Source organism: Terrapene carolina, unplaced genomic scaffold (assembly GCF_002925995.2).
Source record: "Terrapene carolina triunguis isolate 2854851 unplaced genomic scaffold, T_m_triunguis-2.0 Scaffold69, whole genome shotgun sequence".
Classification (NCBI taxonomy): domain Eukaryota; kingdom Metazoa; phylum Chordata; order Testudines; family Emydidae; genus Terrapene; species Terrapene triunguis.
The window spans coordinates 6954998-6971910 of NW_020664420.1; the positions used below are offsets into that span (position 1 = coordinate 6954998).

Here is a 16913-nt window from a genome sequence, read left to right on the forward strand (position 1 = left end):
TTCATGTTCTGTGACTTTTATGACCTGAACTCACCCTACCTATCATCTCTCATCCAGTATCAAAAGTTTGACTCCCGCCTCCAATCAGCCCATGATGCCAGCCTCCATCGCCCATTTGTTACATTGTCAAACAAGCACCTTTGTGCTTTCTCTAGAACTTCCTCCCCTCCCCCCACTTGGGAGGAGCTTCAAAACCTCCTTAAAACTCTCCTTTGCTGTAAGGCCTACACAAAACTTGACAACAATTAGGTGGCTGTTGTGCTGAAACCACTGCCTACCACGCTGACTAATACTGCCTCCTTGTTTCCTTGTACTCCCCCTTTGTCTGTCTGTATCCATCTGTTGTCTCACGTCTTTTATTTAGACTTAGACTGTAAGCTCTGTTTTTGTGTTCTGTGTTTGTACAGCACCTGGCGCAATGGGGTCCTGGTCCATGAGTGGGGCTTGTAGGTGCTACGGCAATACAAATAAATAAATAATAATAATCAACATATTAGTTCCACTATTTTGGGGGGGGGTTAAAGGGGGTTAGTTAGGAAGGGATCCGCTAAACAGAAAGAAAAGGAAAGGAAGGGGGCAAAGGGAATGGGGCAGAGGAGGAGAGAGTAAGGGGGACAGATGTGGACTAGAGCTGAGGTCAAGGGACTGTGAGGGAGGGGGGGAAGGTTGGAACAATCAGCCAATTAGCACAAGGAGGAGAAAGTCCAGTTAAAACTGCTCTGACTGTCTAAGATCCAGAGGTCCCTGCTTTGGCTGCTTCTGGCCCTCCCAGCTAGAATCTCTGGTTGGCTGCTCTCTGCAATCTTTCCCCAAGGTCACATGGCACAGGGGAAGGAGGCACCATCTGCATACTAGTCCTATTGCTACTATGATGCCACAAGCCTGGAAAAGATCATCTCCTGAATAAAAAGTAGCAGGCTCACACTCAACCCGGCAAGACCAAAGTGACCAGGTCAATAGGGTTAAACACTCTGAAGAACATGCTGGGAGACTGTCCTCATCTTCCATTGCAGGCGTACACCCCTTCATCCCTGTTCATCAGAATGTGATCTGGGACCTTGGGGTCTTGTTTCACACATCACGATACCCTAGAGGATCACATAGCATCAGTGACAAAAACAATTTTTTCCCCATGTCCAGCTTGCTAAGAAATGCCTCCCCTTCCTCCCAGACAAGGACATCACCCTGGCAATCTACGCATTTGTCACCTCCAGGCCTGGTTACTGCAATTCACCTGTACCTGAACTTGAAGACAAAAACAAAACAAAGGCTCCAGCTTGTATAAAATGTAGAGGCCTGGCTTCTCCATGGACTAGGCCACTGTGCTCCAGTCCCTCCACGGGCTCGCAGTCTGTTTCCACTTCCAGTTCAGGACCTTGATCATTATTAGTAGTCCCAGTTATATTAGAGACTGCATCATCATCTATAAACGGCCAAGACAGCTGCACTCTACTGAGAGAATGCAGATCACAGAGCCGGGAAGAAGTGTGAGAGAGCTGGAAATACGGTGTTCTTGGTCAAGGGAAACAGCTATGGAAGAAACTACCAGAGAAGACTGGACACCCAGAATCTGAACACGCTGCAAGACTTCTCTGTTTGATAAAGACTGACCAGAATGACAGTTATAACAACAATCCCCATGTGAAAAAATCCTCAACCTTCCACCCTCCCTGCAAAAAGTTACCCGACACAGATCTTCCTATTAGGGAAGAGGAGGAGCTGGAAACTCCATGAACTCCAGTATGGACCTTGCCATGCCAATTAATTTGACTTTGGAGGCACTCAGATACTACAGTGATGGATGCCCGTATGAAACCCTACAGTAGAAAGTTTCAGTGGTGCTGCCAACTTCATACATGCTGAGTTGAGTGGTGCTATGGTGAAGCAACATGCCAGAACCAGGCACGGTAACACACAGACTCTGGGGCAGAAGCCAGGATAGACATCTCAGTTCCACTAAATATAGAAATGGTCACATGAAAAATGGTCCCACCAGCTCTAGTGAATCCTGGTGACCTCCAGATTCTTTCTGGTGCTCCACAAAGAGGCTGCATTTGTGGCGTGTGCTCCAAAGAACAGCACACCGAGATAAATCTATTGTGGGAACATGTCATTTCCCGGAGTCCAATAATTATCTTCAGGCAACTAGCTGAGGGTCCTCTGGAATCCCGTAATTTCCCATGGCGTGTTCCTTGCCCTTGTGATGGAGAACTGAATACATAACTTTCCAGAACCCATTCTAAACATTCCTAGCTTCCCACTGGGGTTACTCAAGAGCTCCCTCACTTAAATGAGGGAGTGTCCTGGAGGGAGCAAGACAAGACCATTCCATCTGATATAAAGACGATATATTCCCACACCAGCCCCACTTATTGCTCGCAACAGGCAGGGAAGGGAGTGAATGGAGTCCTCTGAGAGCGACAAAGTGGGGATTCCTCCTCAGCAGGGCATCATCCCCTCCTTCAGGAGAAAAAGCGACAGCAAGCGAAGGCTCACGAAGCACGAATAATTCTGGATGTATCTTCAGAGCTAGCATGCATCTGTAACATGTCACAGTTTACTAGCTCAACTAGAACCTGCCTATGCTTGTACAGCTTCCTCGGTGTGAAAGAGGGCAGAGTCCAGCCCAATTGCATCAGAGATACTAAAGAATAAACAATGTGACCTTATTAAACGGTAAATGGCGAATCACTGTTCTTTACGGCTGTAGCATGAAATGAATGTTTTCTTAGGCACAATCTTCCAAGTGATCCAGAGCTGGTCTGGTGGCCTAGTGACAGCATGCTGCATTTTTTGGCTGATAGAATAAAGCTTAGGGATGAACTCCATGCCTCCAGACCTAGGGAAAGGCTGACAGCATCATAATCAGTGTCAAAGTAATGGAGAAACAAACTAGACCCTTCTTCGCAAGAACATTTTCCTGATGGCTAAGTAACAAAGAGAACTGGTGCTGGCTGAGCAAGAGAAATAAGAAATGAGTCAAGATTTTTCAGTAGGTTATCGTTTATCCCCCCCAGACAGGACAGGGGTGCCCCCTACAGCAGAGTCTCCACTGTTTCCTTCACTGAAGATGTAAATGACTGAAGCATGGGGCTTCCAGCATTATCCGTTGGGAGACTGCGTCACACTCTCCCAGACCTGGCTGTTAGGAATCTTTTTCTCTTTACAATCAGCCAAAACAGGCTGGGAAGGCACTTGCTTGCTGGTCCGGCTGCATAAGATAATGTGTCTGAGAGCCCCAGGAAAGCACATCTGTACAGCAGGCAAGGGGGGAAATATAGTTGTCTGTGTAAGACGGGGAGAAAGGATGTACCCTTCAGGCACTGACGTCCAGGCTGTTAGCTGCTGCCATTTTCCATCCCTCTCATCTCCTGCAGTGACTGCACTCGACGGGAATATTAGACCGCTGGCCTCCTGCCCCCTTTACTATTCCTTGTGTAACCCCCCAGGAGATGACCTAGATTCCTGGGGCTCTGTCTGCTGGCAGCTCAGGGAGAGGCACACCGTCCCTGGTAGGGTGGGGGAGCCAAGGCAGACTCAGTTTGCCCGGCAACCAATAGGGAGTGAGATGCCCCTCCCAGGGAGTTCAGGAAAGGGGAGAAGCCATTTTTTGAGTCAGTCTGGAGCCAGCCAGGGCAAGGGCAGGACTGGCTGTGTGTGGAGCTGGTGAGTCCCGGGCCTGCAGGCAGGGTTCCCCCTGAGAACAGGCCTCTAGAGACCTGAAAGCAAGATCCCTCAGCTGGGCTTTTCCCCCTCCACTGTTGACTCCCAGTTTGTAGAGTTTTGTTGGGAAACGTCCCCAGCCAGGCTGAGTTAGCCCTCCAGCTCCCTAGGTGAGACCAGTCACCACATGGTCAGCTCTGCTCTGTCTGCTAGGCCAGGGCTGCTGCCTGCTCTGTGTGTGTGTCTGGACGCTGGGCTAGGAGGCTACAGTTTGGATTTTAGTACAGTTGTGTAATCTGCACCTTGAGCCCTGCACCCCTTTGTGGTGAGGCCAAATCCTGGGACCGAAGCAGCCTGATTCCTGCCTGAAGAGGATCCCTGCCAGCAGAGATCAGCCCCTCTGCAGTGACTGAGGAGTCCAGAGTCATCTCTGAACCTGAGGATCATTCATGGAGTTTGAGTGCACCATCTTTTAGTCAGTCAGGAAATTTGTTTTGGGGACCCCCTACTCCCTGAACTGTGTCCTCAAGCCAGGGAGTGAGGGTTTGGGGATTTTATAACCTGCTGCATATTAAACCTGTGGAGGGATTTACCACCTTCTCCTACTTGTGAGTCCTTTGGGCTGTACTGAACCCCGTCAGCGACACTGCTAGACCACTGCAGAGAAGAATTTTGTGGTCATAGGTCATCAAGGGCCCCAACAAAGTAAAGTCACAGGTTTTATCAGAGTGGGCACCGGTGACTCTAAAAATAGTGTTTTACCCTGTTATGTTATATTTGTCTCCTATTTAATATAATTATTGTGTTGAATATATTATATGTGTTTGTGTTATTTCTTGGAAGTCTCCAACTATCTGGCAAGTAAGTGGGGATTACCCTGTGGTTAAAGTTTTCCTCCCAAGCTGTACTGGTTGGTGAGCCTCCAAGAAGGAGTGAGGGGGGTGGAGGCACCACCAAATAAATTCATAGGAAAAAATAAAGAAGATACCCCCTGCTGAGTGGGTGGCGGGATCCAGAAGAACTCAGACCTGTCCATCAAAACCTGTCAGCAGATTGGCATTAAAGAAGGTAACCGGGTGGAGAGGGGCGCTACACTTTTGACAGTAAATGCTACAAGAGCGGGCTGATCTACACACCTTCCTTTCCACACTTGCTACCCAACGTGTCATCTTCATGAAGCATCAGGAGACCCAAATCCACCCTGAAATCTTAGTCCCCTGCAACGAAGACTGGGCTAGCTTCTAGTCCTCAGACTGGCTAGTGATAGAAGAATTATGTGTGAAATCCAGAACCTCTGACTTGGCGGGAATTAGGATCCATTGCCGATCAGTTGGGAGGCCTTAGGATTCTGACACACCCATACACAATGTTCTCCTTGCTTTGAACACCTTACTCCAGGGTCTCAGAATCAGGGCCAATATTCCCCAAGTGGAGGAAGACTGCATAGGACTCAGTGTGGGGACAATCAATGGGCTGAGCTGTTCACTGCTGGGCAATGAGGGGCACTCCTTTCTACCCTCCCACCATCAGGATCTGAGCACAGCACCAAAACTTCCTCGGTAATAAGCTCAGATTAAACAAAGGACTTGGAAACAGTTCCCATTTCTGAGGGTAAGTTTTCTTGCAACCCGACAGCCAAAGTGACTAGGCTGAATACTGTGGGGGGTGGGGGTGGGGAACTGACATGGAGCTGAGAGGAGAAGGAATCCTCTCCCAAAGCCCATGAAACACCAATAGGAGTCACTCTCTAGCTACTACTGCAGTGTAAAGGTTATGGTATCTCCTGCAGCACCTGCACCCCTACTCAGACGGGGACGATATTCAGTGGGCCTTTGTAGCAGCCTGTCCACCAGCCATGCTCCCTCTTCTCCCTTGGTATCCCCCACAGCTGGGTTAGACAAAGGTGTGCAGGGATGCCCCAGTGGAGCTGTGCTCTGGAATATGCAGAGCGTGTGCACCTTCCATGCAGACTCTCCAGATCGTGATCCTCACCGTTGCACAGCAGAACCACACTCTTGTAAATGGAGATGCCAATTCAGACTCCTAATACCAGACCATTGCATACTGAAAGCAACTGCTAGCTCATTAACGCAGCATATTTGTAATATGTCTCTTGTCTTGGTGACAAGAGAGGATGACTTGCCCCATTGAAAGCGGACTTGGCTTTTTCAGGTGCAATCTGCCTTTCCATCATCTCACCTTGTCTAGATGCCAGCCAGCAAAAGGGCTCCTCTTCTCATGCCATATCCGGAGCTTATAAAATGTGCCCAGATCAGGGAGCTCAATCTACATAAACAAACACAAACATACCCAAAATGACACATTACATAACTCAGCAAGGCACATACATTGCTCTTAAAGCCTCCTGAAATCCACAGCTTCCAATGAGGGTCAAAAGGAGGAAGAACAGGGGCTGAGAATGAATTCTGCTAGAAAGGTAACATTCCCTACACCGCAAAGACAGTTTGATGAATTTACTTTCATGATAAATAACGTAAGGTCAGAATCCTGCAACCCTTAGTCATGAAAGTCACTGAAGTCACGGGCATGGAATAGAATTTGCTGCCATAGTTTGGAGTTCTGCCTTAGATAGGATACTGACACACACCCATACACCATGTTCTCCTTGCTTTGCACACCTAGAGTCCCAACATCAGAGCCAACATTTCCCAGATGCGGAGGACTGCATAGAAACCAATGTGGGGACAACCACTGGCCTGAGCTGTTCACTGATGGGCACTGAGGACAATCTGCTGTCCCCTGAATAAGTCATCTGAATAAGGGCTGTCAGCTATAATATTTGGAGCACCTTCATCTCACAGCATTATTCTTGTCGGAATCCTCCACAGCTGTTCCCCAAACAAAGCCTCCAAAACATATGCACTTCTTTCTGTGAGACAGCTACAGCTTCGGCTACATAGAGGAATTATTGTTACAACAGGGTAGGTAATCAGAACTCTTTGCTTTTTAACCTTCTTCTGGAAAACCCATAACTAAGTTTTAGGGCCAGTCAAATGCAAGCATGTCAAGGAATTAGGGGTACTAGCGTGCACAGGAAGCTTCTACCTAACCCCAACTCTGCAGGCAATATTGACATCAGCACTAGTCACTCTTTGAGGAGACTGTCCAAGGAGACTGGAGATGTGGCCAGGTTAAGACTATAAACTATTTGGGACAGAAACCTTGTCTGCTACTTGTTCTTTCTAGAGCCCAGAGCACTTTGGGGGCACTGTACATATAAACTATTCCTAAGCATACTAATAGCCATGACAGTCACACTTGTGCAAGCGCAAAGAGGCTAGCACTGCATGGAATGTGGATAGACTGCTCTTCCCAAGGTTCTAACAAGGGCTGTTGGTCAATGAGCTCCCCCCACCCCAGCCCCACTGTAGGTACTGTGCTTGTTCCTCCCCTCTGCAGGCATAATGGACCATCTCCTCCACTGGAACAAATGGGTGCAGCAAATGAACTGGAGTCAATGGAGCTGTTCCAATTTACATCACCTGAGGATATAGCCCAGAGCTCTGGAGGGAACGTACTATGCGATACCATCATTACTTCAAGTCACCACCACCTGAACAGCCATAAGCCCTATTTTAAGAACTTGGACCAGATCCACAGCTGGTGTAAATCTTCATGTCTCCACAGAAGTCAATGGCATTATACCTATTTACATCAGCAAAGGATTTGTCCAAAGCTTAAAGTGGGATTTAATTGGTGTATAGGACTTGGGCTGCTGGCCCTCTGCAGAGAGGTGAAATTTGCCCTAAGAGAACCACAGTCAAGTCCTTCTGCCACAAATGCAAAGTTCTGACCGTGAACTTGTCAGTTTGTCCAGATTCGAAGTTGTCTGAATTGTTGTCCAGTTTCATTTCATCTGACTTCCCCTTGTCTCCGTAAATCTGGAGGAAGATGCTGGCATCTGTCCCTGCATTCTTAATGTCACTTGTCCAGATCCAAAGTGACCAGGGATTTTCTACAAAGAAGATTCAAACCATTTTATAAACAAAACAGCAAATAAAAATATTAAAACACGCTGGTAAAAACATTCCGATAACTTCACTAGAACAAGAGGAGGCTGGGTATTTATATGAGGAAAATTCAGGCCTTTTATCCTCTTAGGCATATACATAATCAGGTATCTATAGTCATACAGGAATAACATTCCATGCATTGCATGGAGATTTAACCATGTGACTCCCTTTAAACTCTAAGTAGCAGCTGAAAGCCTGTGCTGTTGCACTGGTGTAATTTGTAAAGTCATGTGTGCAAAAGGCCAGAAATGGCGGAGAACTTAAAAACTGGACAGTAACAGACCAAAAGAGTTCCCAGCCATGCTTGTGTCTGTTTCCATCACGTCACACTGACTTAACAGACAATCTAGGCTTCAGAGTGATGTGTGGGGTTATTTTGTGTGCTGGTTGTGCTGTTGTGTGGGTGGTTGGGTTGTTTTGTGTGTAGGTTGCATTGTGTTGATTTGTGTGGGTAGAAAATGAGGGGTGTGTGCTGTGGTGAGGGACTATGTGAGTTTGCGGTTATAGTGTGTGAAGGTTGTGTTGTTCTATGAGGGTTGTGGTATGTTGGGAGAGTTATGTGGATTTATGCAGGTGGCCAATAAGGGGTGTGTGCTGTGGTAAGGGGCTATATGTGTATGCTGGTTGTGTAGTTGTTTGAATGATTGTTTCGATATGTGTCTAGGTGAGGTTGGTTGTGCTGGGTGATTTGCGTTGATTTGTGTGTGTGGCAGTTGGGTACATGGGCCAAGTAATCCATCATGTGTGCAGTCCCCTCAACCAATGAAATTGTTGCACACAAATTATCTGCAAAGTAAGGGTGTTGATTGGTTGAGTTACCTCTGGTATAACAATAGTATACAACACTTGGCGTAGCATAGATCCATGCCTTACTGTAGCTGTACATTGCACAGGTGTAATTTGTAAAATTAAATTAGCCAAGAACTTAAAAATTGGACAGTAACAGACTGCAAAACCCAGTGATTATTTGGTTGCCAAGGGAGTAAAGGGGTCAAAGAAGAAGGAACCAAGCACAGAGTCTGGATGGAGCTGTCAGAGGAGATTAGGAGTTCCCCAAGCATTTGCCACATCTTTGCAGATCTTAATGGCTCTATAAATCTGAAGCCTTCAGGCTGTTACCTTACTCATCTCCCTACACATCAAGTGACACTGGGTGTGTGGCTAACAGGTTCTCACAAGCAGGGTTTGGTGAGCAGAGATTCTTCTGGATATAAGCACCAAAGAGAGACAGGAATCATTTGGTGCAAAGGGGTCTAGAATGAAATTAAGGAAGGAAAAATTTTGGTTGTACAGCAAGAAAAGCTTCTCAACAGTGAGATCTATTAGTCTGTGGAATACTCTTCCAAAAGCAGGGCAGGCAGACTTGTCTCTGTGGACATTTAAAATGAGTTTGAACAATACTCCAATAAATGTACAGTAGGGAACAATTCTGCACTGGCAACCTGATGGACTGGATGACATAATAGGTTTTCCCCATCTCCAGCTTCTACAATTCTTGAATGTGGCATTTAAAGGGCACAGATTTCTCAAGGCTAATGTTCTCTGCCCATCTCGCATACAATGGCAACCAGGGAATTACCCTGTCAATAACAATCAGAGTTGATAATATGGCAGTTAAAGGTCATAAATGCTTTAGTTAAATGGACTGCGTGAGAGACATAATGCGACGATAACATTTAGATAAACTTAGTTTACATGGAACTGCTGCTTAAACAGGACAAACTGGAATCCACAGAGGCATCCTGATTAAATAGCATCTATTTTGCTAATTAAAACCTTTTACTTACATGTACATTCTAATACGGGTGAAATAGTAGGAACTCCCTTCTTGCTGCAAAGACACCAAACAGGTCTTGAACCATATTGCCCTCTGCTACATGGAATGGCACGCCTAGCCAAATGCATTTCAGCGTGCCTCCCTCTAATGCAGGGGGATGAGATGCTTAACTTTGCTATCTGGAGAGGCACATTCTGCAGTTGGTCAAGATGACAAAATATTATTGGACTTTTTACTCCTGTGCCACCCACCCTAAGTGAAAAATAAGGTTTGCAAGCTGTGTAAAATCAACAATAACAGAGTTGGTTGCTTCTTTTATTTTTCCTCTTCTCCATTTTTTTAGGATGCGCTGGGGCGGGGGCGCGGAGGGAGATATTCAGCTTCACTAGCAGAGCAGGTTTTAATATTATAGGGAGAACAACTCTAGATCTAACATGTCTACAGTGCAAAGGTGCTATAGGGACTCTCTTCATGCCCAGTGACCCAACCCGAGAAGCCCATAATTCCCCTACATAAGGAAACCGGTGCATTCCTTTACAATATTTTAAAAGTTTAATTTCTTGAAACCCCCAAACCCATGTCCATCTGAATGTCTCAAACGGGAATTAAAGCAAGACCTGAGAGCTTTGATCACTGCATTACCTAGGCCTCTGCCTTGCAGAAGAGTCTACCCATATTGTGTCAGGATAGGTAGCATGCGAGTTTGAGGGTAGAAGGAATCTGCTTGTGCCCTGCCTGCCACTATACATACTTTTCAGTCTCTTCTGGCGCAGGGAGACCATTTCATAGAGCTCCCGTTCTATCAGTCCATCTCCTTCATCTTCATCCAGCCATTTCCCACAAGGAAAGGTTTGTTCAATGCCAGTGAATGGGCAATAAACCACCACCTAGGAAAAGAAGTCCAGGAAAGAGAGTCCAGTTATCCATTTCCTTTCACTAGCAGCCCAAATTAGAGATGTCTGAAACCTGCCACAGCTCAGGCAACAACTGAGCAAGGAGTTGTGAGTCCTCTGTGGAAAGTTAAGCTCTTTGGGAAGTCATCAGAAAAAAACAACAGGGTGTTTCTTGTCCAATTATGAGTGCAACAAATGGTTTCTGCCCTCCTACTGCCCCAAAAGATCCTTCTTAGGGTGCATTGACATGTGCCTACCAAGCAGAGGCCAAACACCACTGTAGAGCCTGGAGGGAGAAAAGGGTCAATTGCTCATCCTCCAAAGACATGGGCTTGGGAAGTGGGGGTTGCAGGATGTAACAGGAACCATTGAAGTCAATGACAGGGGCCTGTTGCATGCATCTTTCATTTTCAATTCAACAGCCCAAATGGACTGAGGGTCGGGCAGCCACACTTTTCAGTGATTGGCAGGAGACCCAAGTTATGCAAATGATTCAGGTGTCTCCACTGCTAAACATCATTTCCCAGAGAAACTGCATGGCCTTCCATCATCTAGAGGGAAAGTTGCCCCTTTATTGGTAAGCTAGGATTAAGAGCTGACAATCTCATGGCAGAACACATGGGCATAGACACAAACCCATAGATCTGAAAAGCCCAGATTTGGACCCCTAATAAACCGATGTGGTTGACCCCTTTCCCTGTTCTTGACCCATCCAAAACCCAAGATCACAACAGCTCCTAAATGATGGGCAAGTTTGACTCTGGATCTTAACTTTGAAGTTCTGAATACATCACAAAATTGCATTTCTGCAATACGCATTATGCAAACATCTAACAGTGCTTCTGTGCAGAGCAGAAAATAATCTCTATCTTTGTGACAGCAAACGAGCAATTGACCCAGTTAATGAGGGATTGATTTATGCATCTAACATATATTAGTGGCAATCAGTCTCGTAGCATGCATTATGCATAATATTGACTTAATACACTGGAGATATTGTAATCTAAATAAAAGTAGAATTTTAAAACTGATTTGGTTGTCCAGGGCAGACTGCAAATGAGAAATAATTTGACAGTTGCCTAAAGACATTGACCTGTTCTCACCTTCTCACAAAACCAGCCAGAACTGACACCGCAGTTATCATGCCCAATTGTGACTCTGCTCAGGGGGCTGAGAAGAGCTGCTATCTCAATGTTAAATAGATCTGTCCTGGCGCGTTCAAATTCACCTCCTTCCAAGAAAATCTTCCCACTGTTCTTTAAACCTTTAGAGCCATGCAGGATTATGTGGATCTTGGAGTTAGTGCCAGCCCCTCTGACATCCCCTGTCATTACAGCAACATTGTAAACAATACCTGAGGGGTTCACAAAGGAATGAGAGTCAGTTAGAAAGAAAAAAAAAGTGAAAGTAACAATTTTTGACTTGACTTAGAATGTGGTTCATTGCTGCATTGATTTCCTGCAGGGTGTTTTGTTTTCAACCTCCATGCAGTGCGCGGTAAATATGTTTTTTCATGCCATGGTGTCTCCAGATAAAACACACAGCTAAATCTTATATAACTTCATATATTCCAGAAGGAGTACACATATGGTGATAGCCTCTCTACTACAAGGTCCCAGAAAGAAAGAACCCTGAGCTGAAGTTCAGTGGTTCTGACATTCTTGCTATAACAATTAAGTTAAATGAAAAATACTGAACACATATGTAACATCTTCAGAGTGTTCCGCATTACATTTCACAAGGTAGGCACAGAGATTACCCCACTTTAAGAGCTAGGAGACTGAGGCATAGTTGTCAATACCAACTTTTTCAAATGTGGGTGCCTAACGTTAAGTGCCTAGGCCCATATTTAATCACCTAAGTAAGAGAGACCTGCTTTTCAGAGGAGCTGAGCACCAGAAGTTCTAAGTGAAGTGGACCTGCAGATCTTCAGTGCCACTGAAAATCAGCTCCAGGATACAGAACTAGATGAAACACTGGTCTGATCCAGCAAGGCAATTTCCATGTCCATTGAAAAAAATCTGAAAATGTCACTTTAGAGACATCAGTGTCACAGACAGAGTCAATGGCCTAGCTGGGATTATTAGAAGTTAGCCATTTCTGGCTCCCACACATATGTTCACACCTAACCTCCATTAATAAGTAAGGAAACATTCCTACTACCATAAGAATGTTCCAAGGTGCACACAAATATTTTGAGCCCAGCCTTGCAGTCCTTGCTCAGGTTAACTAGCTCAAACGTCAATGGCAATTTTTTCTTAAGTAGGAACTTCAGAACTTGGTGTTTTATAAACAGTCATGTCTTTTTAAAAGTTGCATTAACATTTGTATGTTGGCGCGTTCTATGCAAGTGGAGCATCTTTATCAAACCTTAGGAGCTCAGATTTCCTCAAACAATGATAAAGCATTTGTCTGTGTGTGTTCTAATTAAGTTAGACAATCATAAAGTCAATATTAGAGTTTGGAATTGAACCTAATGCGTTGTAAAAGGAGATTCTGCTTCCCAGGCAATAGTATCAAGCATAAAATTGATCGATGAGCAGCACATTGGAAGCTTTTTCATCAGTTACTCGGATAAATAATTAAGCCATTTGGCACCCAGATTCTGAAGGCAGACGGTCGACATGTTGATGCATACGCTGGATCCTTCTTCCATTAGCCATCAGCCTGGAGCCTGCTGATGCTGGTGCTTCCTGACCTACGTCAATGGACATGTCATGCATCTGCTATGCTTGGTGATCTGGGCACTGGAGGACTGGAATGTCACAGATGTCTGGTCCACAGCAGGACTCCATGGTGAATCACAAACATGGCATGTTAACTTCTAAACGGGGCATGGCTAGAGATCTCCACACAGCACAGGTCCCTATGGTCCAAGGACCATGAAGGAGTGGACTCTGCCTCTCCATATCAGCCTCTCGAACCCTAACCCAGCTATGTGAATGACCTGCCCCTTATGACCATGTTGGAGGTGGACATTCACTTCCTACGCTCCACTTATTGGATCTCATTTTAGTGCTATTTAAACCTTTGCTCCCGCCCCAGTTCTCCTCATCCCCAACCCCAGAATCGGGCCCACTGCCTTTACCTGTGGCCTCACTTCCTCCCACAAGAATGTCCCGCTGGATTTTCCCATCATCTTCATCCAACGCAAACCAGCGACCAACTGGGAATTCGTACACAGATTTATTGCCAATGTCTTCGATGATCACCTAGGAAAAGAGGAGCCAGTTTGTGACCGACTTGAAGCTAAAGCGAAGGGAGGCGTTACATGGAGAGGAGACCAAAGAGCGCAGGGAAGGTGCAGCATTTGAGTTGCCCATTCTGTTTTACCTGACTTAAAATACATTTATGAGAGAACAAGATGAAACCATCCTCTCCACAATTGTGGCTGACAGAGAGTTGCAGCAAGTCAGCACATACATCACCTTTTAATGTGGCTATTTTGCCTAGTGAACTTTGTCAGAATCTGCCCCCTGCTGGAGCTCTCAGCTGCCTTTGACAGCAGGACCATCTGGCTGGCCTGCTTTACTCCTCTGTAGAGTCAGCTGCCTGCCTTCTCTCTATCCTTAGTCTGGATGGCAGCTAAACTGGTAGCCCCATGACGACGCCTTTTTCAAAGATTTTTTTCACAGATTTTAAGGCCAGAAGGGACAATAGATCTAATCTGACCTCCTGCATAACACAGGCCAGAAAATTTCACCCAGTGACTCCGTTCCTGAACTAGCAGCTTCCTCCTTTCACAGTTCTGCACCCTCCCTCTGCAATGGAGGCAGTGAACCTACAGCAGAAACAGCTGCTAGTTAGAACATAAAAACGGCCATACTATGTCAGACCAAAGGTCCATCTAGACCAGTATCCTGTCTTCTGACAGTGACCAATGCCAGGTGCTTCAAAGGGAATGAACAGAACAGGTCATCATCAAGTGATCCATCCCCTGTCACTCATTCCCAGCGTCTTGCAAACAGAGGATAGGGACACTTCAGAGCATGGTTTTGCATCTCTGCCCATCCTGGCTAATAGTCGCTGATGGACCTATCCTCCATGAGTTAGGTGGGACTTGGCTTCTGGGCCCACTAAATATGTTCTACATTGATGAGCCAAGGAAAGAACTTCCCCTATGTGGCCAGAAAGGCCATTCTTACCAATTTTGCAGTTTCTTGACCTTCTGCTGAAACATCTGTTACTACCAGAGGCAGGACACTAGACTAGACAAACCCTTAGTCTGATCAGATATGACAATTTCTATGTCCTTTGTTCTAAAACATTGGTAAATTTCCATAGTGTTACTGCACTGTTTTATACCATTAGAGGATAATAGATTTTCTGCTAGACATGAAAAATCTGAATTTCCACTCATGTTGCTGGTGAATGTCTTCAGTGAATAAGATTTGCTCTCCAGGCTACACTGTTCTTGTTGTATTTCCCTCAGCCTTCAAGGTCAGAGGGAGAGAGTCTGAGAATTATTTATTCCAAAATCCAGACACCAGTGATTCGCAACCTTATCATTCATCTAAGACAGGGGTGGGCAAACTATGGCCTGCGGGCCATATCCGGCCCATCGGACCTTTTAATCCAGCCCTCAAGCTCCCAGCCAGGAAGCGGGATCAGGGGCGTGCCTTGCTCTGCTCCACGCGTGCAGCAGCTCCACACAGTGCCCGGAAGCAGGAGCAGCCAGGGGGCTCCGCATGCTGCCTCCGCCCCAAGCACCGGCTCTGCAGCTCCCATTGGCTGGGAACCATGGCCAGTGGGAGCTGCGGGGGTGATGCTTGCGGACGGGGCAGCATGCAGAGCAGCATGGTCTCACCTTTGTGTGGGAGCCAGAGTGGGGCCGGGCTGCTGTTTCCAGGAGCCACTTCAGGTAAGCGCCACCCAGATCCTGCACCCCTGAGCCACCCCGTGCCCCAACCCCCTGCCCCAGCCCTGATTGCCCTCTAAACCCTTTGATCCCAGCCCGGAGCACCCTCCTGCACCTCAAACCTCTCATCCCCAGCCCTACCCCAGAGTCTGCACTCCCAGCCAGAGCCTCACCCCCCCCATGTGCCCCAATCTCCTGCCCCTGCCGAGAGCCCCCTCCCAGCCTCCAAACCTCTCCAACCCAGCCTGGAGCACCCTCCTGCACCCCAAACCCCTCAGCCCCAGCCCCACCCCAGAGTCTGCACCCCCAGCCAGAGCCCTCACCCCCCCCCATGAGCCCCAATCTCCTGCCCCAGCCAGCCCTCCATACAATTTCCATACCGCGATGTGGCCCTCAGGCCAAAAAGTTTGCCCACCCCTGATCTAAGACTTTGGTTGTAGCTGGTAGTGCCAGCTGCCTCCGGTTCAAATGGCATCTAGTCAAACCCGGAATGGAGCTTGTCTCCAGAGTTTGGGTGGCAATGCATGCTGGGAAATCAAGCAGCAACCGTGCACTGGATCCTAAAAAAGACTGCTCCATTAAGGTACATGTGGACTGGAGGTGTCTATAATAGCAGTGCCCAGTAGCAGTCATGATAGGAGTATCAAAGGTTAGAAGCCCTCTCTTATAAATTAATACTTCTCTTATGCTTCTCTTTATTCACATTTCATTTTATATTTAGAGCTGGCAAGCTCACTCTGAGCATAAACAACTAGACAGCATCATCCACAACTCGGGAAGTGTGCGAGGAATGACCAGAGATGTGTAACGTGTGTGTCTGGGTCTGACAAAGCTTCCTTTACTAGATCATAGAACACTTTGGGAAAAACAGCACGAGGAGAAAAACAAATTCTGTGATGTTTTACCCCGCACCTTCGAACTCGGGGCGGCTTACATTCCAGCTAGATTTCATGTCAAGCTCACAGCTCAGAAACTGCTTTATTTATGTTCACAACTATCTTACTGATTACTGCTGTAAAGGGGAGGGTTAGTTTTTGGCTGACCCTTGTCACCTCCCCAGTGTCTGTGCCACCAGTGACCTAAACTAAGTGGCTCTAAAGTCTATGTCATGCAGGGACTATTTATAGTATCCTAATGATGCTCCTTTTCCTGTGGGCTGTTCCCACTTATCAGAGGGATTCCCCAGGGCTCTGTTCTTCATTTTCTCTGTTCCCACTCGGCAGTTTAAATGGCAAACTTTGGTTTAGACCCCAGTAATGATACTAAAGAGTGAGATAATACTTACATTTCTAGTGTACCAACAGTCATGTTACCTAGGCTTCAAAAATACTGGGTCAGATCCTCAACTGGTGTAAATCAGGAAATCAACACCAGCTGAAGTTGTGGTGAATTTATATGCTATTTCTTTACTTATTTTATAGGCACGGGAGGTAGTGATGCCTATACTTAAGCTTGCCATTATAAAACCATGTTTTCAGTTGTTTATAACTTTGTCAAATTTTAACTGTTTGGCCTGAAATTTTCTATGCTGCGTGTCTGAGAAAGGCTCATTCTTTTTCTTTGAAGTTTCAGCAAAAAATGGCTCAGCTGTTTCAGAGAAAAGGGAAAGTACATTATTTTGCCATTTTAAAAATATTCTTACCACCATCTTGTTGGGGAATTCTAGCGACTCCATGCTTTGGTGGAGG

General features: G+C 46.3%; 1 protein-coding gene across 1 annotated transcript in view; it reads right to left on the bottom strand.

Annotated features, from left to right (window-relative positions):
• Positions 1-16913, bottom strand: part of LOXHD1 (lipoxygenase homology domains 1) — a 279511-nt gene that overhangs the window by 145675 nt on the left and 116923 nt on the right. The window contains exons 12-16 of the mRNA XM_026649217.1: positions 13456-13579; positions 11471-11721; positions 10226-10361; positions 7479-7639; positions 5863-5949 (exon numbers count right to left, since the gene is read on the bottom strand). Of these exons, the coding sequence (XP_026505002.1) occupies positions 5863-5949; positions 7479-7639; positions 10226-10361; positions 11471-11721; positions 13456-13579 (759 nt within the window). The remainder of the gene's footprint in view (positions 1-5862; positions 5950-7478; positions 7640-10225; positions 10362-11470; positions 11722-13455; positions 13580-16913) is intronic.